We start from the raw sequence: 26,481 nt of genomic DNA, 5'->3' as shown, positions 1-26,481 counted from the left end.
CAGTACAGCTTCTCGAAAGTAGGTCTGTAACATAAGGAAGAAGTAAGAGGAGTTAGCAGTAATTATACACACTAGCTCCTTGTACTGCTCATTCATTTAAAAATCTTAGCTAAATAAGAGAAATACTTATGTAACTTTTAAGAAGCTAAGGGGCATTACAGTGCATGAATCAACGATCCAATAAATACTTCTTGGAATCACTTAGAATGAGATCTTGAAATTCTCCTATGTTATCAAAACCTAAAAGAACCATGGAGTGCCGGGCACAGTGGCTCACACCTGTAATCCCAGAACTTTGGGAGGCCAAGGCGGGTGGATCACGAGGTCAGGAGATTGAGACCATCCTGGCTAACATGGTGAAACCCCCGTCTCTACTAAAAATACAAAAAATTAGCCAGGCGTGGTGGCAGGCTCCTGTAGTCCCAGCTACTTGGGAGGCTGAGGCAGGAGAATCGCGTGAACCCAGGAGGCAGAGGCTGCAGTGAGCCAAGATCACGCCACTGCACTCCAGCCTGGGTGACGGAGCGAGACTCTGTCTCAAAAACAAAACAAAAAACCAGCCATGGAGAACATGAAGCTCCACTCCTGTATTTAAAATTATCTAGGTAGAGGCCTGTAAATCTCTCAAATTTTTAAGAGGCAAAAATTACCAGGTCTCTAAAGCAAAATGGTGGGATGTTTGTCCAGGCACTGAAAACATTTGCAGGGTAAGCCAGGTTCTCCTGCACAGCTAGGGTTTCAAGAGCATTTATATGAAACTTTCCTTCCAAAAGAAGGCACTGATGTTATACTTGGCTAGGGAAAAACCAACTCATAACATCTAAAGTTTTTTTTTTTCTTTTCTTTCTACTCCATATTTTCTTACTCTCTCCCTAAGTAGCCGAGTCTTTAAAATGCAACAACATTATATATTGGTATCAAGGAATTCCAAGTTTCAGAGCTGTTTATGAAATGATGCTATTTATTGCAGCCAAAATTTGTAAACCAGAATCTAGATACACACATAACAAAACAGATAAAGTAATAGAGAAGGAGACAGAGGCTGGCAGGGAAAAAAAATATTTCTCCAAAGTGGTATGAATTTGGCATTAATAGGAAGCCAACTCTAGACCACAGAGATAGGCATCTTTTGTCAGCCCATTTCCTAGTCGATTTTTGTTGAGATAAAGCTCCATTTAAAAGACAGTTGCCTGCATACAATTCCTGGGTTGTCAAAGTGCTGAATTTGGTCCAGCTAATGAATAAAAAAGTTAACCTTACAGAAAAGTAAGTAATTTTCTGATGACTATTTTTTCAGATTCATGTAACAGATCTCTAAGTAGCAATGCAAAGAAAATATGACTGGGAATGAGGACATGAAATAGATTAAATGTGTTGCTTTTTAAAAAATACTTAATTTTTTATTTAAACCACCAAGACTGTCAGTCTTTACTTTCTTACATTTAATATGATTTTTGAATTAATTTCAATGAATGAAAAACATTTTCTTAAGTTGTTAGAAAATTAAATGACTATCATTCTTTTTGGCCATTGCTCACATCATTTAAAGAAACACAGCTTTCTAATTCCTTTCCACTCATCACCGAAATTTTACTTAAAATATATTTAAATACAGTACCACTTTTTTTCCTACTCTTCTTCAAATTCTGTGGGTATTTTTAATGCTTCCAAGCAAATTTTATTCATTCATTTCACAGAAATGTATTAAGACCTTACTCTGTGCCAGGCCCCAAGGATAAAGTCATGAAGAAAGCCATGTTTCTGCCTTCCTGAGGTAATACTCTATTGGGAAAGACAGTCAAATGAACAAAAAATTCACCGAAATGTGACAAGTGCTGGAACAGGGGCATTCAGGAGATCCCAGGGGAACAGAGAGCAGAAGAAATTGCTTAACTCTAGCAGTAAGGTCAGGGAGGAATATGTAAGAGACAGGCTGGTTAAGTGAGGCTCTGGGAACTATGCCTTCCACCACTTGGAAAGCACAGGTGCATGATGAGGAGGAGAAGCGCCCTGACCATGTGACCAAGGACGCCCACTCACTATGTGACCTCATTCAACCTCTGCAAGCCACTGCATCCCTGCCTCCTAACCAGAAATAACAAGACTATCTGTTCTGTTCTGGAAAGGATTGCTGTGGGGAATCAAAAGAGCTAATGTTGGTGAAAGTAGAACATAATTTCAAGGAATTCACATTCAGTACAACATTGTTGTTACATTCTGTAGCCAAAGAGGCTCTCATAACAGACAAGCCAGGCACTCTGGAGGTAGAAAAGAAAGCCTGCTGTAAATTCAAAAAGTTAAAATGTTTGTTAAGTATTAAAAAATCAATGATACTCACTATCTTCAGATTTGGAATTGCTTCTCTGGAACTGATCTTAGAGAGGCAAAATAGTGCCATTTATTTTCTCCTCTCATAATCTAATGCTTACATTCCCTGCCACCACCAAAGGTGGCAGGAAGGTACTTTATAACACATCGGGATGTCTTTGGCTTCTTTAGCTATTAGGTTGGTGCAAAGGTAATTGCGGTTTTTGCATTACTCTTAATGGCAATTCCAACAGTTTCTTTCCTTTATAGCAATTCATACCACTGATAAATACAGGCAAAAAGGGGCCTCTTCCTTTTCTGTGTGTTTTCTACAGGGTTCCTTTCGGCTTTATGGATTTACGTAAGGAAAGAGAGTTGATTCTGAGATGTGTTGAGAAGGCCCCGGGTTTCCAATCAGCTCTTGTCTTAAATGAACATAAAACATAGTGCGGGCATGACACCTGTGGGGCCTCTGATCCTACCCCCCTCATTCAACCAATTAGGGCCATCCCATGCCCTTCGATTCAAGGCAACATCTCCCCTAAGATAATGATTAATTTCCAAAAAAAAAGCAGCACGTTTACAGTGGGGAGATCCTACAGATGCCACCTAATCATGTAATCCAGGGTAACATCACCAGTCAGAGGACAGTGACGTCATGTGCCCATGAAAGGATGCACTGAGAAGGATGTGCCATAACTTCTGTAGCATTCTTGCCAAAAATGCATAACCTTCTTTAATTGAACCATGAGGGAAATATCAGACAAATCCAAATTGAGGAACATTATACAAAATAACTGACTGTTAACTTTCAAAAGTGTCAAAATCATAAATGACAAACAAAAAACCTGAGGGACTGTCACAGACTTGGGGACACTAAGAAGGCATGACAACCAAATTCAATGTGGGATCCTGGATCAGATCCTTAATCAGAGAAAGGCATTCATAGAAAAACAGGTGAAATCAAATGCCGGCATTGCACCACTGCTTATTTATCCATTTTGATAACCATACTGTCATTTTGCAAAATGTTAACTTTAGGGGAGGCTGGATGAAGGGCTTATAGGAACATTCTGTACTAATTTTTTTTTACTTTTTGAGACAGGGTCTCACTCCGTCACCCAGACTGGAGTGTAGTGGTGCAATGTCAGCTCACTGCAACCTCTGCCTCCCAGTCTCAAGTGATTCTCCTACCTCAGCCTCCCAAGTAGGCAGGATTACAGGCGCCCACCACTACACCTGTCTAATTTTTGTAGTTTTCATAGAGACGAGGTTTCACCATGTTGGTCAAGCTGGTCTTGAACTCCTGACCTCAAATGATCCACCTGCGTTGGCCTCCCAAAGTCCAATTTATTGCAACTTTTCTTTAAGTCTACCATTAGTTTAAAATAAAAGGCTTAAAAACTTCAAGTGACTCTTAATGGATTTTGCTCTGATTTTCCAGCTTGCACAGATTCACTGAAATTCTCTTTCCAGTAACCGATACTTATAAAATAAAGTTATGAATTCCAAACATCTCTTTATTCCTAATACAGTAGTAAGGAGGAGAAATGCCAATGAATTTATAAACCATTTCGCAAATACAAAGAAAGGAAAAAATAAATCAATAAATAATAATTGTCCATGATTTAATCTACATTTAACAGTAAGAAGATCAAGACTGTTTATTTTTAGTCAGAAGAATGGAAACAGAGTTGCAAATTTGTTATACTTCAATTGCAAGGAATGGTAGGCCTCTTCTGCCCCATCTTCCTGCACCAGGTCCATCTTCATTTGCTTCCTCCCAAATGAAGAACTGGTAGAACTGGGTGATGTCTGAGATATTCATCGCACCATGATTACAAGTAAGCAGGCTCACTCTGCTTAAGACACATGGACTCAGGCATCCCTCCTTTTCATATAACCCTGCTTCAAACCTAGGTGTGCAGGTCATCAGTATACTTTGCCTCTTTCCTTTTCCCTGGACACCAGGTTGGGGATTAAAGGCTCAAGAAGGACGACAGTAGGAACTCTTGAAACCAACAGAGTCACACATGGGGAATTAACACACTTGTGCAGTTATTAACAGTGTGACACACGTATCTGGTCTGAGCTATGGGTGCGCACATGCAATCCCTTATAATCTCTTACAATCATTTTTATATAGAATTTGGGTTTCCTGACCCCCACATACATAATATTATAAAAAATCATACCCATCTTTTAATATAAAAAACTAAAGGAAAGACAATTATGAAACATCCTCAAAGCAGAGAAAAATAGCTATGAAAGAAGACAGTAAGGGAAGCCTAAAGAGGCAGAGTCCACCTTACCTTCTTAATGAACGCCACCGAAAATGTATCCCAGGACACTATGCCATGGTCCATCAGCTCAACGAAGGCCGTCAGGGTGAAGGACAGCATGTCTCCAAAGCTGAAAAAGACAGGGAGGCACAAGAGTCAAGAGCCCCAAAGCTGAGTAAAGATACAGAAGCAAGAAAGTTCTGGGAAAGTGAATACAAGCAGAATTTTAAAAGATCAAGAGACAAATAGCAGGACCACAGGTGACTTCTTCACTAACATGAGTGACAAGAAGGGGCAGGACAGCCTTGCTGAGGTCAACCAGGGCTTCAGCATCCAACAGACCCGGGCTCACACCAACTCTCGTTCTGGTGAGCTGTGTTGTTCTGGGCAATTCACTGACCCTGCCTGAGCCTCTATTTTTTCAGCTGAAAAACTAGGTGGTGATATCTATTTAGCCACAGAGCTACTTACTTAATAAAGTATGTAGCATATAGACACTCAGTAAATGATGGCTTAAAGAAAAGCTTCTTGGCAATGAAATTTGGAGCTGCTTAGGGAGGGCAATGTACTTCCTTTATTACCCATACACATCAAAAGAGAAAATTAAAAATACTTCTATTAAGAGAATTAGCACTTTTTTTTAAGTGGTCTATACATCCCTCTGTGTGGACACACAGATACAAACATATATGCAAGTAAACATACTCATTTTGATTTTGGCCAGCATTTTGTCTTTAGTTAGTAACTCTTCTGGCATATCGATGGAGATAATCACTCCACATAATGGGTTTGCTGACCAAAAGACTTGCTGAGATTCAGCAGGCTATAAGGTGGGTCTAATATGCAGTTTGAAATCCAAACAGAGATTAGGCTTGGGCAAATGCAGTTCCACCTAGGAGCCTTATTAGACAATATCCTGGTGTCTACAGCTTTCAAAACAACACTTTAGCAGAGACTTAGACACACAGAATCTTTTATAGATATTCACCTTTATTGTAAATTATCATCATTACAAATATTAACACCTTTATGATAAATACTCTTTCTTTGAGTACATTGAATTATGCCAATCAGGATCTGTACACTGTATTACGTAACAGCACTGATTCCTAGGCTCAATTTTTAAAAAAATAAAGTTGGTTATATAGATTTTTCATTTGTAAGCTCATGCATACCATTATTGATATCCTACAAAGTCTCCTAACATATTTAGATTGAACCTTCCAACTAGTTTTATTTCCAACTAGTAGAATATAAAACAGGTAACATTTCTTTCAAAACAGCTTCTCAATTTCCCTTCTTCCTACTGTTCTACTCAGCCCAGACTCAAAAACGAACTTTGAAATTCTGCATCACCGCAGAAGATGTAATGCTAAATGGAACCTATAAAAGGGGAAGTGGTTCTCAGGGAAAGACAATGATCCAAAGCTGCCAGAGACCAGGGGCAACAGAGGGGATGCAACCAGCTAAACAAAAATGGCTAAGTAGGTAGTTTCTGGAGTTAGACAGCAGGGGTTCTCCCTCCAGCCCTAAGTGGGCAAGTTATGCACCATCCTATGCTTCTGTTTCCTCATTTATTAAAAATGGGGATGATGATGATGATGATGATGATGATGATGATGATGGCGGTGGTAGTCACACCTAGCTCAGAGATTTTTGAAGAAATGAAAACAAGCAAACATGTTTAAAGCCTTCCAAATGCTGTGCAGTGAATGGTAAGTAGGGTGTGAGTGTTACTACATTCTCACTATGCAAAAGTGAGATTTTTAAAAGGTGAATGAAGGACAAGATTTTCAGATGTTTCACTTTGTGTTAAGGATTCTCTGTTCTTAGAACTAGAAAATGAAAACAAAAACAGCAATGCAAGGAAAGCCAAACCATTCAGACCAGATAGAAAAGCAGCTAATATCCCTGGCTTTTCAGAGCTGCACAGGGCAACCTCGATCTTACAGGTGCCCCCTAGGTGGCATCAAAGGATCATGCTTCAAAAAGAAATTCCAAACCAGACAAGACAAACTTATTTGAAGAAAAGAACAGAACATTAGAAAGACAGGTGGAATAATGAGTTGAAGAGAGTATTGAGAAAGGTTAAATAAAAATTCCAGAATGACTTTTTCTACAGACAACGGATCACAAGAAAATCCCAATATCAGATTGCAAAGGAAACAAAAAAGAAGAAAAGAAAGTAAAATGATTGTCTCAGGAAAATAAGGGCCTGGAAATAAAAGCAATTAGTAAGATTTATTAATAGACTGGGTAGGCATTAGTATTACTGTGAAAACATTATTACATAATAACATACAGCATTAGCAGTAAGCAGTATTAGCTCATTTATTTTATTTACTTAAAAAGAGGAAAAACAAGAACCAAATGATAACTAATAGTGGACATTTGGTCATACCCAGCATACTAAAAGACCTCAAATGTTAAAAAAATTCCCATATACACACCATGGGAGGACAGCATTCACAGCATCTGTACAAGGCAAAAAACCTGCCTCAGTGACATCAACAGCAGCACAGGCAATGTAACAGGCAGTGGCAGAGAAACACACACACTACTGAATCAAACTATTGGCCTGGTGCCGTGGTTCATGCCTGCAATCCCAGCATTCTGGGAGGCTGAGGCAGGCGGATCACCTAAGGTCAGGAGTTCGAGAGCAGCCTGGCCAACATGGTGAAACCCCGTCTCTACTAAAAATACAAAAATTAGCCGGTCATGGTGGCGGGCGCCTGTAGTCCCAGCTACTCTACTCGGAAGGCTGAACCAAGGAGGTGGAGGCTGCAGTGAGCCAAGATCGTGCCATTGCACTCCAGCCTGGGCGACAGAGTGACTCTGTCTCGAAGAAAAATAAAACAAATAAACCAACAAACAACAACAAAAAACTCTTCTCTGCATTCCCATTAGCTAGACAGCACTCAGATGAGATCAGGAAACCAGATGACATTAGTCTTCAGTAGCTCCTTTAAAAGCAAAAGATAAAGTATATTTATGTTCTCTAATATATGAAAGCAATATGACTCTGCTCCCTAGCTACCTGCTCAATGGAACCCTAATCCAAATGATCTTAGTAACATCTGGTACAGTCAATCGTCCCAAAAATACACTCCAGAGCTCTGTCTACAGACTCCTCAGACAGAACAGGCTGCAAGGACTTTGGGGAAAAAAAGCTGGAGAGAAGGAGAAAGAGCATCATTTGGTTTCCAAATCCCCATGCTTGTTTGGGAGTCAAGATTTCAATCTCTATGGCTGTTAAGGAGGTGCAGCACCATTTCTGAGACTGCAAATAGAACTATCTGTGCTTCTCAAGTATCCATTAGTGGGAATGACTGGTAAGTGAGAGTAAAGCTTTTTCACAGCATACACCAGTCAAGGTACTCAGAGGAAGGATAGCTCTCTTGATCTATCTAATGACATGACAGATAGGGAGAGACAGATAGGAATATATAATAGGACCTATTTTATATATTACTAGCATATAATATTTATGTAAAATACACATAGGTATATAATATATATGTATTACATAATATTCTGTATTACATACATATTCTGTATAACATATTCATTAGGACTGGTTGCTGGGTGACATAGTAAGTTCCCATATGGAAGAACTTTTTCCAAATTCAACTTCAAACTCTCAGTCACAAAGAAAGGATGGCCATGTTAAAATTTTATTACATTCCAAATCAAGGGATTCAATCACCTCTTTCAAGTGAGGTGGCTATAAAAGCTCTTACTGAACCTTGACATAGGTGTTTATTTCCACTCCTAGAGGAGTAATTCAGGCTCCAAACAGGGAAAGCAGAAAGCAAGTTCTACCTCTGAAATCAATGCTGGGTATAGAGAGTCAAGGCTAAAAGAATTACAAATATAAAGCAACCACATGGCACATCCAGGAACATTTTTATTTGTTTGGATTATTTGTATTTTGTAAACTGTTAGGCTAAAGATTGTGCAGTACTGACAGCCACAAATTAAGCCAACTGCAAACTTTACATGCTGGTGGAAAGCCACTGTCACAGCCAATACACCATGTGTGCTGGAATGATTCAAATAAATGTTTCTCATCAACTTAGTAGACACCATCTTCATTCCAACAAAATTCAGCCAATCTCAAAACAAGCATGTAAATTTATGCTACTAATTTTATAAAAGAATAGTGCTTCCAAATGTTTCCATGGAGTGGCAAGCCCGTTAATACAGATTTATTTTTATTTTTATTTATTTATTTATTTTTGAGACAGAGTCTCACTCTTTTGCCCAGGCTGGAGTGCAGTAGCGCGATCTCAGCTCATTGCAACCTCCACCTCCCAGGTTGAAGCGATTCTCCTGCCTCAGCCTCCCAAGTAGCTGGGATTACAGGTGCACGCCACCACGCCCAGATAATTTTTGTATTTTCAGTAGGGACAGGGTTTCGCCATGTTAGCCAGGCTGGTCTCAAACTCCTGACCTCAGGTGATCTGCCCGCCTCAGCCTCCCAAAGTGCTGGGATTACAGGCGTGAACCACCATGCCCGGCCCCAATACAGAATTTGAAAAAAGATGAAAATAAAGGCCACTTTTAAAGCTATAATAAATTGTACTCAATAGATCCTTAATTGTCAAGGTTAATGGCCACAGTTCTGCCCTGCCCTTTGAGTTTTTCCATCTGTTTTCCTCCTTGAGGAAGTAAAATGTATATACATTGAAAGGTATGGATTTATAAGTCATCCTACAGACACACCCCTTACCTTCAAAAAGCATGACTTATGTCTGCAAACATTCTTCTAGCTCCTTTGTTAAAAATCTCAGTGCAGGTTGATTCTGGACTCTATTCTACTACATTGATCTGTTTATCTACCCCCTTATACCAATATCAGACCGTCTTGATAGCTAACCTTGAAGTATTGAAATCAGTCAACAAAACTCTTCAACTTTATTGTTGATCATTTTGGCTATTCTAGGTCCCACACATTACCAGTGGTTTTTAGGACTGATTTGTAATTCTCTTAAAAAATAACTGATATTGCACTGAACCTATAGTATGAAGATGATATGCTTTGGCTCTGTGTCCCTGCCAAAGGATGTCAGAAGAGAACTGCTATCTAATTAAAATTGTGTCCTCCAACACATGAAATGGTCTATTCCTCCACTTGTTTAGGTCTTTATTTCCTCTCATTTATTTATTTTTAGCAAATAAATAGATATTGCATGTCTTATCAATGAATTTATCCCTAAAAATAAAGATTTGTTTCCACAAATTATTATTTTGATACTTTATAAGTGGAAATTTTAAAATGTCATTTTCCAATGGTTGCTGTTAAAATATAAAAATACATTCATTTTTATTTTATTGACATTGTATCCTGAAACCTTGCTAAATTCAATTATATCTAGCAGTTTCTTTGTAGATTCCTAAGAATTTTCTAAATAGATAATCATGTTTTCTATGAATAGAGGTAGTTTTACATCTTCCTTTCTTATATTATGCTTTTAGTTTCTTTATTGACTTATTGCAATAGCTAAGAAATCCTATACAATGTTTAACAGAACTGCAGAAAGCAAACATATTTGCCTTATTCTCAGTATGTAGGGTAGAAAACATTCAGTCTTTCAACATTAAGTATGATGGGGTTTTTGTAGATTACTTTATCAAGATGAGGAAGTTCCCTCTATTCCTAGCTTGCTGAGAATTTTTATTATTAATATACATTAGATTTTATGAAATGCTTTCTCTCCATTAAGATGATTTTTCTCTTTAGGTTTTCTCCTTTATTTCATAAAATACTGAGCTGCTTGATTGATTTTCAAATGTTAAACTATTTCCGAGATAAGCTCTTATTGATCACAAGGTATTATCCCTTTAATATATTGCTTGATTGTATTTATTAATATGCCTCTGCAGATTTTTGCATCTGGTCTATAATTTTTATTTCTTGTATTGTCTTTGCCAGGTTTTGGTATCAGAGTGATACTGGTATCATAAAATAATGAGAACTGGTCCCTCTCCTCTATTTTCCAAAAGCATGTGCTTAGATTTGGTATTTCTTCTATAATATATAATATAGAATACACCAGTGTAACCATTTATTGTTGTATGAAAGTTTTCGAGAAATGATTTCAATTTTTTTTTTTCTGAGATGGAGTCTCGCTCTGTTGCCCAGGCTGGAATGCAGTGGCACGATGTCGGCTCACTGAAACCTCCACCTCCCGGGTTCAAGCAATTCTCTGCCTCAGCCTCTCGAGTAGCTGGGATTATGGGTGCCTGCCACCACGCATGGATAATTTTTTTGTATTTTTAGTAGAGACAGGGTTTCACCATCTTGGCCAGGCTGGTCTTGAACCCCTGACCTCGTGATCCACCTGCCTCAGCCTCCCAAAGTGGTGGAATTAGAGGCATGAGCCACTGTGCCTGGCCAGTTTCAATTTTTTTAATAACTATGGGCGTCCAAATTTTCTATTTCATCATGAGTCAGTTTTGATGTGTCAGTTTTAGTCCTCTGTGAAGCAGATGCTGAGATTGAGTTATGAGAACAGAGATTGAATGGGGGTTTGGGCAATGCCTGTGGAAGATAGGCAGAGAGCAGGACTGAGTATGGAAAGCCTTGGGACCATGAAACAGTTCTGATGCCTGGGAAGAGAAGTGGAAGAGGAAGCAAATGCAGATCTGAAAATGTCTCAGCCAACTCAGTGGAACCCTGCAGAATAAACACTGCCTCTTAGAGGAATCCCATAATGGGTAGAAATGACCAGGCTCTGGTATCCCCACCATGTTCAATAACTAAAGGCTGCCTTTGGAGAGTACTGAAAGCTGCTATGAATCTGGAACGTGTGATAACTGAAAACTATCAGCTAATTGCATTCTTCTTGGCTGACTAGCAAGTTCTTCCTGAAAGGAGATCAAAGCCATGCATTTCCATGACTAACACATTTGGTAAATCTGTTTTCCATGGCATTTGTCTATTTCATCCTAAATTTTCTTTCTTTTTTTTTTTCTTCTTCTTTTTTTTTTTGAGACAGAGTCTCACTCTGTTGCCCAGGCTGAAGTGCAGTGGCATGATCTTGGCTCACTGCAACCTCCACCTCCCTAGCTCAAGCAATCCCCTAACTCAGCCTACCAAGTAGCTGGGACTACAGCCACAAGGCATCACACCCAGCTAATTTTTGAATTTTGTTGTAGAGATAGGTTTTTGCCATGTTACCCGGGCTGGTCTTGAACTGCTGGGCTCAAGTGATCCACCTGCCTTGGCCTCCCCGAGTGCTAAAAACATTAAATTTATTAACGTAAAATTATTTGCAATATTCTTTTATTTTATTTCTAATGTCAGTATGATTTGTAGTGATATTCCCTCTTTTACCCCTGGTGTTGATATTTGGATTTCTCTTTTCTTTTTTTTCCTAATAAATATTTGGCTTTAATTTTCTGTATTATTTGCCTCTTTCCTATTTTATTGGTTAGTATTCTTATTATTCTTTTTTTCTACTTAATTCACATTTTTTAAAGCTTCTTCAGTAGAAACTTAGACCATTTATTTTTTTGAAAACCATCCTTCCTTTTCAACATAGATATTTAATGCTACAAATTTCCCTCTAAGCACCGCTTCAGCTGCATTCACAAATTTGGGTATGTTGTATTTTCATTACCATTCAGTTAAAATATTTCATAATTTAAACTGAGTTATTCCTTGACTCTTTGATAGTATGAAAGAGTGTTTGCTAATTTCCAAACATCCAAGGCTTTTCAGCTATTTTATTGTTACCGACTTCTAATTTAATTTCCTTGTGATCAAAGAACATAATCTGTGTAATTTTAATCATTTGAAAATTCTTGAGCCTTACTATGGACTATCTTGATGAACATTCCATGTGCATTTGAAAATAATGCATATTTTGCTGTTATTGAGTCTGATGCTTTATAAACGACAATTAAGGCAAGACCTTTGATAGTGTTGATCAAATCATCTATATCCTTAATATTTTGCCTAGTTTTCGTACCAGTTAGGAAAGACTAGTCTTAAAATCATCAACTATGCTGATGGGTTTGCCTCTTTTTCTCTTTAGTAGTGTTTGCTTCACGTATTTTAAAATCTTATTATACACATGTATAATAATTTTAAATGTGCATACACATTTAAAATTTTTAGGTGCATACACATTTAAAATACAAAGGAGGATTAAATCTTCTTAACGAGGTGATCATTTTTATTACTCATTATCCCTCTTTAACTCTGATAATATATTGCTTTCAAGTCTTATCTTTCCTGATAATAAAACCATTCGCTTTTATTATTATTAGCATTTGCATGGTATATGTTTTTCCATCCTTTTATTTTCAACTTACATGTGCCCTTGTCTTTATAGTACATCTCTTATAAACAGCATAGAGCTGGGCCATGCTTTTTAAAAAATTTCATCTGACAATCTAAACCTTTTCATTGGGCTGCTTAGTCTATTTACATTTAACGTATTGATATGATTAGATTGAAGTCAACCAACTTGTTTTCTATTTGTCTCAACTATATTTTACTCTACTTCTCTTTTCTTACCTTCTTTTGAATTAATCAAATTTTTTTAGTAGTCTAATTTAATTCCTCCTTTGTGTTTTGGCCTATGCTTCCTTGCACTGTTTTTAGTTGTGACTCTGTGTATTACAATGTGCACCATTAGTATATTAATGTCTACTTAAACGGAAGATTATACACTAGGAAGCTTGCTGTAATGTAGTTGCTCTTATACCTCCATCCTTTGTGCTCTCATTGTCATACATATTGCATCTACATATGTTATAAACCCTACCAAACAGTATTATAATTTTTGCTTTATATAGTTCCAGCCTGTTAAAGAAATTTAAAGCAAAGTAATCCTATATTTTGTCTTTTTATATTACCCACATATTTACAATCTCTGTTGTTCTTCATATTTTTCTACAGATCTGAATATCTATCTACTATCATTTCTCTCCAGTGTGAAGAACTTGCTTCATATATCTCTATCATTATTTTCTTCTGTAATTATTTCCTCAAATATTTGCCTCCCCCATTCTTTTTCCTCTCCTTTTGGGACTCCAATTAAATGTATTTCAGATAACTTATTATCTCACAGGTCAAGTACTCATTATTTATTTTATCAACTTTTCAGATTAGGTAACTTATACTGATACATTTTCAAGGTTACTATCTCTTCTTCTGACATCTTCAACCTCGTACAGTAAGATTTTCACTTTATTGTGCTTTTCAATTTTATAACTGATATCTGGTTATTTTTACAGTTTCAATTTCTCTATTAAGACTCCCCATCTGTGCATTCCTTACACTCATACTTTTCTTTAGTTTTTAACATATTAAAAAAGTTTTTTAAAAACCTTCATCTGCTAATTCCAACATCTGGGTCATCTCAGGGCCAGTTTCTACTACCTACATTTTTTCTTAACTATAGGTCATCTTTTCCTATTTCCTTACATACCTAGTAAACTTTTATTATATGCTGCACATTGTGAACAAGATACTGTCAATATTCAGATATCAGTTTTGTTCCTCTGAAGAGTGATCATTTTCGTTCTAGCAGGAAGTAAAAATCTAAACTCTGCAGTGAGTGACAACCGACATCTTTGCTCAGATCTTTAAGTTGCTGTTTTTACCATTAAAGTGTGCATTTGCACTTCAATGATGAGCAGTGGACTGGGACAGGGTTTATATGTGGATGTGGAGTCTCCTACTCTCTGAGCTTCTCTTCTTTCATAGATTCCCTCTAATTAGCTAGCTGCTCTGCAGTCCCAAACTACATCTTCTTAGTAACTTACTAAGACTGAGGCTTTCTGCTACCCCATGCTGCCTAGATGAGTAGGTGTTCTCAGGGAAAAAGCTTCAAACACACAAATCCCATCAAAGACCCATCTGGTCTCTCAAGGGTTAACTTCCCTCTACCTTCTCCCTGTTTTGGGTTGCTATCCAGTGCCTTCATATAGTTGGTTTTAGATGTTTTGTTTATAATATTTTGTCCGGATTTCATAATTGTTGTCTGTGTTAGTCTGATTGTGCTACTCTGCCATTACCAGAATCAGGGCCTTGACTATTCATTCCTGCCTATGATTAATCAATAAAAATCATGAACTACACTACAAACTGTCCAGCATATCTACATATGAAAAGATTAAAGCTACTGGCTAATAAATTTTAAATAAATTATTTTGGCTTCAGGGCCCCAAATTCCTCTATATTCGCAAATTCTATTAAGTAGATGGGGAGAAAGTAAGTTTGAATCCCAGCTCCTCCATCTGATTTTAACTTCTGCACCAAGGAAATACCGAGCTTGCATGCTGAATGTAAGTGTGGATTTGGAGTAATGAGTGTAAACATTGAGACAATGCCTAGGATAAAGTCTCATAAAAAGTGGCTTTTACTGCCATTACCATTAAGTGCTTCTACTGTATTAAATATATAAAATGAAATTGAAGAAGCTTTACCCTAGAAGCTCAATATTGCTTTCTACTTTATTAGAATTTAATAAACAGAAGAATTCCTGCAACTCATACTTTTCTGTGCGTGAATGATTTGAGACCAGCATAATACTATAGTACATTGAAGGTGATGAGGATTTTCTCTGAGAGCTTACAAAATAAGGTTCATACTTTGAGATGCTGGTCAGTGTTCCTTCTCAAACTGAAATTATCTGCTTAACGGCTTGGCACCATGAAAATCTGTTCAGCCTACTTCAAAGAGTTTGTTAGAACCATATTTGGACTCACCCTGTTTAATGGTTAAGAAAGAAACTTAGAAGGGAAAACTCTAAGAAAGAAGGTTTCTATCTTCAGACACAATCATACAATTCACTTCATAGACAGGTGATCGAGCACTTTCTCAGACTCAAAGTAAATAATTTTCATTGCATCCTTCAATCCTGGATACTTTTAAAAATGTGAATCCTTGTTCTTTCTAAGCCACTGAAGAAAATCAAAGACTTTTGACTTTGAACATCGCACAGGCCACATAAAAGTTAGTTTTGTTTAAAATAATACATAAAATTATGCTTAGCACTGCTCCAGAAGTAGTGTAGCAATCTTTCTGTGGTTACAGCATCACTTAGTGGTTACATACATAAAATACTCTTTCTACTCCAAAGCAGAAAAAGGTGGGAAAATACATTTTTGAAGAAGTTGTTTATAAAAGAATATCAAATAGAAAACAAAAATAACAAAAAATCACTTATTCAACATACTAGATGCATAGTTATACAATCAGTCAGATGACAGGGCTCAATTATGCAGGAAAGTAGGAAGGGTTAAATCATCAATATCAATCGATCATATATTCTTACCAAGGCTTCATGATCTTCTGCAATTTCTGGTATCGCCTGCAAAATTTAAAAACAACCATGTGAGGAGCATACTTAAAAGCAACAATTTTTACATAAAGAACATATCTTGAAGAAAACTCAGGATTAGATTTAGGACAGATTTAACCGCCATGAAGTAAAAGAATTTTATCCATTTCAAGACATCATTCAAAGTAATAAACTGGTGTTCTTTAATGATCAGAAACAAACAATCAAAAGATCAGCATTAAACTACTGTCATCAACCAGTTGCATTTGCTTATGAGTAAAGGCATCCAGAACCGTCCATTTAGATCAGAATGGGTCTGTGTTCAATGGAGAGGGACCCCATAGGGATAGGAATTGATAAATTTTCAATGAAAAAACATTGAGCCAAAAAACCACTAGACTATAAAGAAATATTTTATTATCTTTCTTTGGTAGAATGTCCACTAATTTTACTTTCTCTGTTTTCTCTCAGGTGGCTTCTTCTGTGGGAAGATGCTGCAATCAATCTCTCTGCAATAAGACATTGCACTAGTGTTAAATCCCAAAACTGGAACTCTAGGCTGGTGGCTTAGAATAGGCAAATCTGGCTACAAGAAAGGATACTTACGCTTTTTTAAAAAAAAAACTAGGCTCAAGAATAAGAAGAAACAAGTGTTTCAAAACTGGCCAAACCATCTCTCATTCCTCAAGTCTGCCAAATCTCTCTGGCTTTAAGTATGATCTTCCCTCTGTATGAAACATCCATCTCCTCTTTGCCCAACTCGCTAAGTCCTACCCCCAAACTCATCTCATTCTAGGCTCATTCTGGGCTCCTCTAGGAAGTCTCTCTGACTTCTGATTTCTCTTCCTCAGACAGCACAGGTGCTGCCTGCATCGCAGGCCACAGGCCCTGAGGACACATCAGCTATATGCCTCAGGACATCTCACTGTCCTTCTAGCTGCTTGAGGGCTGGGACTCTGCACTGTGACAATATTGTAATGTGAGGCACATCCAGAGTAGGGACTGAATACATGGTTGACAAACGATTTTGCTCTTCAGAAATTTTCACATTCTCAACCACATAAAACGTAACCACTTCAGAAACCCAAATCACCAGGCAAAGACTAAATTTAGTCTCTGGTAAAATTTGTGGGAGGGGGATTAAAAATGTATATAAAGAGATCTTTTTATTCCTCTTCTGCTCCCCCTCCTTTACCTGCCTTTCTTTTAAAAAAAATATTTACTATTTCCCATCCTTCCTTCATCGAAAAGGCATTGGGCAGGGTGAAAGGGTGAGACAGGGAGGCAGGCCTGAGCATAAACTGGCAGCACGCAAGGGCCAGAGGCTACTCTCCACTAAAAGGAACCGGGGCTCCTTGGGGAAGTGGCTCATGTTAGGGGTGGGGCAAGGAGATCTAGATAATTCTGGAACATCTTGTTGAGCCAGAAAGTAAACAGATGCTCAAAACATAATGCAATACAGGTCAAAAGGACACAGAAGTCAGCTTGAAAGAGCTCCCACAGGCCACATCAGGGACACGTTGAGCATCAAAATCAATAATAATAGTGATAGATTAAACCCACTGAATAAAACAGGAATGAATGAGTCCACATTGTTATAGAGTGATGTACTGATGTTGAAACACCAGATCTCTGGGGAAAAACACACAAATCTGCTTGAAATTATTTTCTGATTTCCACAGTGTAACGACTCTTACTATGGCCAACTTAAAGAACCAACATGAGATCAATGAACGCAGAGCAGAACAGAGTTGTACAAAAGTGGCTCTCAGGAGCTGGTATGAGCTCCCCACTGGAGATAAACATGTAGGTGAATAAATACATAGGGAGAAAACAGAGCTCTTACTACCAAAGAAAACCAACTAATACATGTAGAAGAAATCATAGTATTAGAAAATTCTCCTTTGGAAATCATCAGAGCAATAATTAATTCAGATAAGAAATGTCAGTGCCAAAACTGATGGGTGAAATTGGGGTAATGAGGCTTTACATAGTTTCACTGTGTCTCCCTACAAACTTTTCATGAATTAGCTGCTAAGGTAGGGAGAAAGTATTATAGTGGAGACATCTGGAAGATGCTATCTTAATGAAGTGGTCAAAGTTATCACCAGTAATAAAACAAAGAGATACCATGTGCCATTAACAGGACGAAATGGGGAAAAAAAAATCACAACCATCTGTTATATTCCAGCCAAAGACATACAATATGGGTCTTCATAAAGAGAAATTTTTGTTGTAATGTTTGTTGTGATGAGAGAACACTGGATAAATCTGTAAAAAACAAAATTTTGTGTTTCAGTAGAAAACTAAGCAGTGCCTACAACATATCCTTTTGGGCTATCAGATTCTAGTCCTGTTGGCTTTGAGTTATTTTACAACTCTTTGTAAGGTATAGGTAACTGATGGAGAGATAGATAGATAGATAGATAGTTAGATACATAGATAGATCTGTATATCTCTGTCTATCTATATCTATCTATATATATATCTATATATATATATATATCTATCTATATCTATATCTATATATATATATATATCTCCTGTCTGGCAGTGATTTAATTGACTTCCTTTCCACTGGTGGAAAACTAGTTGTGTCTTCATTTGCAATTCATCTCGACATTCCTTTGCTTCATACAAATTTGTGCTCTTTTGACTTTTTCTTTAAAGTTATAACATCTGCCTAATTTCATCATATCATGAGTAAAATAAATTATTTTAACACGTTTATTTGTATATCTGAAGTCAAAACTAATATAGAGGGAAACCTCTAAATTAAACATTTTATTGGGGAATCATAGGATTGCGATTTGAAGCATACACATAGACTGGTAGACTTTGGTATGTCTGAGGAACAAAGGAAAGGTTGGGAGTTTTATTAGAAATAGGAACGTTACCTATGGTTTTGAAAGAAAGCTTATAGGCACCAGAATTTTTTAGAGCTGCTAAGTTCTGATTGCTGAGTGACAGTGGTAGGTAAAACCAGTCCTAGAGTCACAGCAGGTCATTTCAGCAGCTACTAGATTAAACTGATCTTAGGGTTACATCAGGCCATCTTAGCAGCTGGACTTGCAGACAATTCAATTCTTGGAGCAGGTGCCATGTGCCCATGTGCTTTTTGCCTCAGCTCCTCAACTGTGACTTAGTTGCATGTGACAAGAATTACCCAATTTGTATAATCAATTTTCACATCTGTATAAGAGTTATGATTTTACTTTTCCATGAAAATTACCTTTAACAAATTACCCTTTAACAATCCAAATTAGAGGGTATTCTATAAAATGGCTGATCTATAATTTAAAAACGCCAAAGTCATGAAAGAAAAGGAACGAGTGAAGAACAATTCCAGATCAGAGGGGACTAGGAGGAGACAGGCCACCTGGGTGCAAGGTGCCACCTGGAGCTAGATTCCTTCCATTAAAGGACAGAGCTGGGACAATAGGTGAAACTTAAATGGGGTCTCTGGGAAAAGAGCAAGTGGGGATTTTCTGCTTTGTTCTTGCAAGTTTTAAGTTTAAAATGGTTTTGAAATAAAATGTGTGTGTGTGTGTGTGTTTGTGTGTGTGTGTGTATGTTTGTGTGTGTGTGTAATACATAAAGCAGTTGCTGTAAACTTTTAAAATAACTTTCTGGCCTGGGGCCTGAGCATGCTTATGGTTTTTATATGAGTTCCGCCTCCTCCAGCATCCCTGACCTTGGAGAGCTCTCCCTGACCAGAGCACAGATATAACTCAGTGCTGAGTCACAGTGCTTCTTACTCCTCAAATTTGCATCCTCACTTTGGCTTCAGATTACGCATAAGGAGAAGAGAAACTTTTGTTGCAATGTCTGTCTATCGCCCTAAGTGGGATTTTATATGTGTGCGTGTGTGTGTGTGTGTGTGTGTGTGTCTCAATATACCCATTTTTTTAGAGAAACATGACTAGAAGAGAAATTACTCTGGAAAGGTTGATGTTTCACAGTGGCCAGAAACCTCTCACCTCAGCCCAAGGAATGGCATTTTTTTTTTCCACCAACATAAGATAATCTCTTCTTCAAATGGGCTGTGTGACCCTTTCTCATTTCCATTACCACAGTGAAGGACAAAGACGCACAGAGAAAGCAAAAGGAGTGAGGAGGGGGCAGATCCTGTTTAGGGAATTTTCTGCCGCACAATCTCTGACAAAGCCTAAGAAGGTTGGCCTCTTTGGCCTTTGTGATGCAAATTTCTGGGAGAGCCCTCAAGAGCTGTTCCAGCTGGAGTTCCCTGAGCAATGCAGAGTGCACTGCAGGCTCCAAGAAAACAGCAGAAAGCTGTTGGGAAGATGTGGCAGCCATCACAGCTGGGGTTGACTGCAGAGACAACGGGAGCAGCTTCTTTCTGGCTGGGTCTGTGGCCTCTGAGGAGGTAAAGTGCAAAACATGCATGGTGTCAGCTGGCCTTGGCTGCAAGGCAGTGAGTAGATGAATCGCTTTGGACTGCACTGGACCTCCCAGAACAGCCAAGACTTCTAAGACACCAAGTTCTCAGAGGCAATGGCATAAGTTAGAGCTGATCATCTGTGTCCTTGGAGGTTAACAAAGTTTCAAAAAAGAAATTCATCTTTTGTGTGAAGGCAAAATTCCGGAAAAGGTCACACATAATGGAGAACTGTCATATACTTCTTTGTGTTATCCTCCATGCACCTCCTCTTATGCCTCACATGCCTAACCCAATGTGAGGAGTATGGTTCAGCACTCAGTAATATACATTTTGCTGAATCAATAAAACATACAAATCCATCTCAAGTGGGTGCCAGGGTGGGTGCTAGGGAACATCAAAGCAAAGTGTATAATTCAAGTTATACCTCAGTTGTCACAACACCCAGAAAATGAAAACACTTCTGGTTCAGGCAAGATGAAAAGAATTTGAATAACGAAAGGTTAATATGAGATGGAGGGAACCTGTTTCAAGACTGTTCTTGTATTAATGCAACAATGACAATTTTTATATACATGTAATATACACACATACAGCACTAGACTTTTCCATCTGTGTCATATGTATGACAGAGTGGGGAGGGAACTAATAATTTATACATTTAATGTTTCTTTTTAAGACAATTACCTAAGCACTTTACATATCACTGAAATAACTATGGGACTCCTTCCAATGTTCCTAATACGGCCAGATTTTGGAGAAATGACCTCAACGAAACAAATAAAACAGCACTTATAAATTCCCCAGATTAGTGAGAACTCCACAAATACCACTGCTATCTTTCTGAGGAAAACCAGAAAACCAGCCCAGTATTGACCAAGGTATTGGAAAGAGACATACTCCTACAAGAATGGTAAAGTATAAATTAGAACATTTCTGAAAGCTATTGGGCTATTCTTATTTTAAAACAGCTTTAAAATGTACACATTCGCTGAGTCAGGAATTTTATTCCAACAAAATAAATTAAATATCCACAAAAATTTTGCTAAAAGAAAAGCTGATTTAAAAATATTCAGAAAGCCAGGCCCAGTAGCTCACACCTATAATCCCAGCACTTTGGGAGGCCAAGGCAGGAGGATTACTTGAGACCAGGAGTTCAACACCAGCCTGGGAAACACAGAGAGACCTTTGTCTCTATAAAAAATATTTTAAAATTAGCCAGGTGTGGTGGCACCTGTAGTCCCTACCTACTCAGGAGGCTGAGGCAGGAGGACTGCTTAAGCCCTGGAGGTCAAGGCTGCAGTGAGCTATGATTGTGCCACTGCACTCCAGCCTGGGCAACAGAGCAAGACTCTGACTCAAAAAAAAGTAAGATAAAATAAAATAAAAGTTCAGAGAAAAACCCTGAAAACAATATAAATGTCCCACAATAGGGAAATAGTTCACCATACTGTGCACATTCTTCAAATTATTGTATTGTATATTAATTGTACATAATAAGCTATAAAGCTGCAAAAATGAAACAGTACACACGCAACAAAAATGACAGGGGAGAATAATATTTAATACCATGGAAATATTGTTAGGTACAAAAAGCAGGTTATAAAAACATGAGTATTATAATTCTACTTTTATAAAGCCTGTGCATATGTGTGTATCTAAAAGAATATATAAAAAACGATATTCATCAAGATGTCAAAAATCGTTATCTGTGGAAAGGCACACTACAAATGATTCTTATTTTTTCCTTCTGCTTATTTATATACTTTTCAAACGACAAATAATTTTTCATAAGAAAAGAACGTTAATTTAAAAAAACTTTCCATCCAGGCACTTTGGGAGGCCGAGGCGGGCAGATCATGAGGTCAGGAGATCAAGACCATCCTGGTTAACATGGTGAAATCCCGTCTCTACTAAAAATACAAAAAATTAGCTGGGTGTGGTGGCAGGCGCCTGTAGTCCCAGCTGCTCGGGAGGCTGAGGCAGGAGAATGGCATGAACCCGGGAGGCGGAGCTTGCAATGAGCCAAGATTGCGCCACTGCACTCCAGTCTGGGTGACAAAGCAAGACTTCGTCTCAAAAAAAAAAAAAAAAAAAAAACCCAGAAACTTTCCAAGTTCATCATAAATACAATACATGAATTTAACTTTTGTTCGCAGTTGACTTTCCTGCCCAGGGTGGTGTCACAGCTTACTCATATTCCAGCAGCATAATTTTCCCATCACATTGCCAAGTGGGAAGGAAACTATAAGTACCCTGCCCTTTCATTCTTGGAAATGTTTCCCGTTTTTCTGCCCCTAGTGATGACTGACTAACTGTGGAAGGACACAGAAGTAGGCTGTCTCATTGTCTGCGTGCTTAGAGGCAAGGGCAAAGACTGTGGTGTTTTATTAAAACCTAAAGAAGAGCAGTATTTTTTATGACATTGGACTTAAGAGTTGTGGACACAATTTTCTTCTTTCAAATAAAATAAAATATATCATTTCTGAGAAATGTTTTGATATCCATCTTTTTGATATTTGTTTCTGGAAACACTGTCCATTCCTCAGTATTCCTTTTGTTGCTCAGGCTGGGGCAACATGTTTCCCCACAGCTGTATTTGCTTCCACACCTATGTTTCAAGCAGAAATTAGGAATGAAATTTCAAAACTCCATTAAGGATATAACAATTAAACTCAGGTTTTAAACACTGTGCTCATGCTCTGTCAAAATGACACTTCCTCACTGTTCCTCTGTTACTGACTTTGCTCCATGGCCCCACCCAGTACCAGCTGGAGAGAGACCTTTTAAAAGCCCAGCCTTGTGGTGACAAAATCTCTCACCATTTGCTTGCCTGCGAAGGATTTATTTCTCCTTCACTTATGAAGATCTCAAAATAATAAGAGCTATTTATGACAAACCCACAGCCAATATCACACTGAATGAGCAAAAGCTGGAAGCATTCCCTTTGAAAGCCGGCACAAGACAAGGATGCCCTCTCTTCACTGCTATTCAACATGGTATTGGAAGTTCTGGCCAGGGCAATCAGGCAAGAGAAAGAAATAAAGGTATTCAAATAGGAAGACAGTAAGTCAATCTGTCTCTATTTGCAGATGACATGATTGTATAATTAGAAAACCCCATCATCTCAGCCCAAAATCTCCCTAAGCTGATAAGCAACTTCAGCAAAGTCTCAGGATACAAAATCAATGTGCAAAAATCACAGGCATTCCTATACACCAATAATAGGCAAACAGAGAGCCAAATCATGAGTGAACTCCCATTCACAATTGCTACAAAGAGAATAAAATACCTAGGAATAGAACTTAAAAGGGATGTGAAGGACCTCTTCAAGAACTACAAATTACTGCTCAAGGAAATAACAGAGGACACAAACAAATGAAAAAACATTCCATGCTCATGGATAGAAAGAATCAATATCATGAAAATGGCCATACTGCCCAAAGTAATTTACAGATTCTATTCTATCCCCATCAAGCTACCATTGACTTTCTTCACAGAATTAGAAAAAACTACTTCGAATTTCATATGGAACCAAAAAAGAGCCCATATAATCAAGACATTCCTAAGCAAAAAGAACAAAGCTGGAGGCATCACGCTACCTGACTTCAAACTATACTACAAGGCTACAGTAACCAGAACACCATAGTACTGGTACCAAAACAGATATATAGACCAATGGAACAGAACAAGGCCTCAGAAATAATGCCACACATCTACAACCATCTGATCTTTAACAAACCTGATAAAAACAAGCAATGGGGAAAGGATTCCCTATTTAATAAATGGTGCTGGGAAAACTGGCTAGTACGCAGAAAACTAAAACTGTGCCACTTCCTTACACCTTATACACAAATTAACTCAAGATGGATTAAAGACTTAAACATAAGACCTAAAACCATAAAAACCCTAGAAGAAAACCTAGGAATAACATTCAGGACGCAGGCGTGGGCAAAGGCTTCATGACTAAAACCCCAAAAGCAATTGCAACAAAAGCCAAAATAGACAAATGGGATCTAATTAAACTAAAGAACTTCTGCACAGCAAAGGAAACTATCATCAGAGTGAACAGGCAACCTACAGAATGGGAAAAAAATTTTGCAATATAGCCATCTGACAAAGGGCTAATATCCAAAATCTACAAGGAACTTAAACAAATTTACAAGAAAAAAACAACCTTACCAAAAAGTGAATGAAGGACATGAACAGACACTTCTCAAAAGAAGACATTTATGTGGCCAACAAACACATGAAAAAAAGCTCATCATCACTGGTCATCAGAGAAACGCAAATCAAAACCAGAATGAGATACCAACTCATGCCAGTTAGAATGGTGATCATTAAAAAGTCAAGAAACAACAGATGCTGAAGAGGATGTGGAGAAATGGGAACGCTTTTACACTGTTGGTGGGGTGTAATTCAACCACTGTGGAAGACAGTCTGGTGATTCCTCAAGAATCTAGAAGCAGAAATAACATTTGACCCAGCAATTCCATTACTGGGTATATATGCAAAGGATTATAAGTCATTCTACTATAAAGACACATGTACATGTATGTTTACTGCAGCACTGTTCACAATAGCAAAGACTTGGAACCAACCCAAATGTCCATCAATGATAGACTGGATAAAGAAAACGTGGCACATATACACCATGGAATACTATGCAGCCATAAAAAAGGATGAGTTCATGTCCTTTGCAGGGACATGGATGAAGCTGGAAACCATCATTCTCAGCAAACTAACACAAGAGCAGAAAACCAAACACCGCATGTTCTCACTTGTAAGTGGGAGTTGAACAATGAGAACACATAGACACAGGGTGGGGAACATCACACACCAGGGCCTGTCAGGGGGTGAGAGGCTAGGGTAGGGATAACATTAGGAGAAATACCTAATGCAGACGACGGGTTTTGGGTTCAGCAAACCACCATGGCGTATGTATACCTATGTAGCAAACCTGCACGTTCTGCACATGTATCCAAGAACTTAAAGTGAAAAAAAAAAAAAAAAAAAATCCCAGCCTTGGGTAATGAGGAGTTGGCAAGTCATCTCTGAATCTCACTATTCCTAAAAGGAGAAAAATTCCAGCAACATTTCTTCAATGTTTACGAAAATTTCCACAGGTCCTGCTTAGGAAACGACCACCTTCTCCAGCTGGAACCTTGCCCAGGAGTCATGACTAAATGCCTTCCAAATTGCAGGATCTATTTAATTTATGTGGTTTCTATCCCAAAGGTTTCCTGTTAATTAATTGAAGTCTTGCTCTAAGTTTAACAGAGAAGACAGATTTCTTATAAGAAAAATGGCTTTCTCTTTTCTTTTTAATCTTAGCAAAAGATCTGAAAAATTTGCTGTTTATTAAATAAGCCACCTCTGAGCAAGAGATGCAGGACCAGCAGAAGGAAGGCAGGAGGCCTTGCAACTCCAGTCCCTCCTTCCTCCATCCCCGAAAGTAGCGTAACTTTGAACTTACATAAAACAGGAAGGGGGACACCAAAGGTGACCCAGAGAGACATCATTCCTTCCCACAAACGTAGTGTGATGGGAAAGTGTAAGAGACAAATGCAAAAGAGAATTCACCCAATACCTGGCCTTAAGCTCTGTTTATCTGTCTGAAACCTGGCTGTATGTATCAAACTGGGACAGCTTACTGATTATTATAAATACAGTCATGTGTTGCTTAACAATGGGATACATGCTAAGAAATGCATCATTAGGTGATTTTGTCATGTGAACATCGTAGAGTGTACTTACACAAACATACATGGTATAGCCTATGACACACCTGGGCTATGTGGCACAGCTTACTGCTTCTAGGCTACAAACCTGTACAGCATGTTACTATGCTGAGCAGTGTAGGCAATGGTAACACAATAGCAAATATTTGTGTATCTAAACAAGAGAAAAGGTATAGTAAAACTATGATATAAAAGATTAAAAAATGGCACAGCTGTATAGGGCAGCTCCATTATAATCTCATGAGACCACCATTATATTTGTGGTCCATCACTGATCGAAATGTTCTTATGCAGTGCGTGACTGTAGTTAAGATATTAATGAGCGTGATACTCCTTTTTTTAAGAAAGCCATTCAGTTGCTTTAGTTCACATAAAGTACATTCAATATTGACATTCTCTCACATTGTATAATACGTGTGCAACATGGAGATAGAATTCAGACCTACTGTCCC

At 38.0% G+C, this 26,481-nt stretch overlaps 1 protein-coding gene across 10 annotated transcripts in view; it reads right to left on the bottom strand.

Moving 5' to 3' along the window:
* Window positions 1–26,481, bottom strand: part of ELMO1 (engulfment and cell motility 1) — a 595,247-nt gene that overhangs the window by 378,916 nt on the left and 189,850 nt on the right. For all 10 annotated transcript variants that reach the window (XM_054496891.2, XM_063667384.1, XM_063667385.1 and 7 more), the window contains 2 exons: window positions 15,884–15,919; window positions 4,620–4,719 (listed from right to left, as the gene is read on the bottom strand). In XM_054496891.2, the coding sequence (XP_054352866.1) occupies window positions 4,620–4,719; window positions 15,884–15,919 (136 nt within the window). The remainder of the gene's footprint in view (window positions 1–4,619; window positions 4,720–15,883; window positions 15,920–26,481) is intronic.

The sequence above is a fragment of the Pongo pygmaeus genome, chromosome 6 (assembly GCF_028885625.2).
Source record: "Pongo pygmaeus isolate AG05252 chromosome 6, NHGRI_mPonPyg2-v2.0_pri, whole genome shotgun sequence".
NCBI classification, from domain to species: Eukaryota; Metazoa; Chordata; class Mammalia; order Primates; family Hominidae; genus Pongo; species Pongo pygmaeus.
Note: the sequence above shows the minus strand (reverse complement) of the source record. Positions and strands in the feature narration are given on the sequence as shown.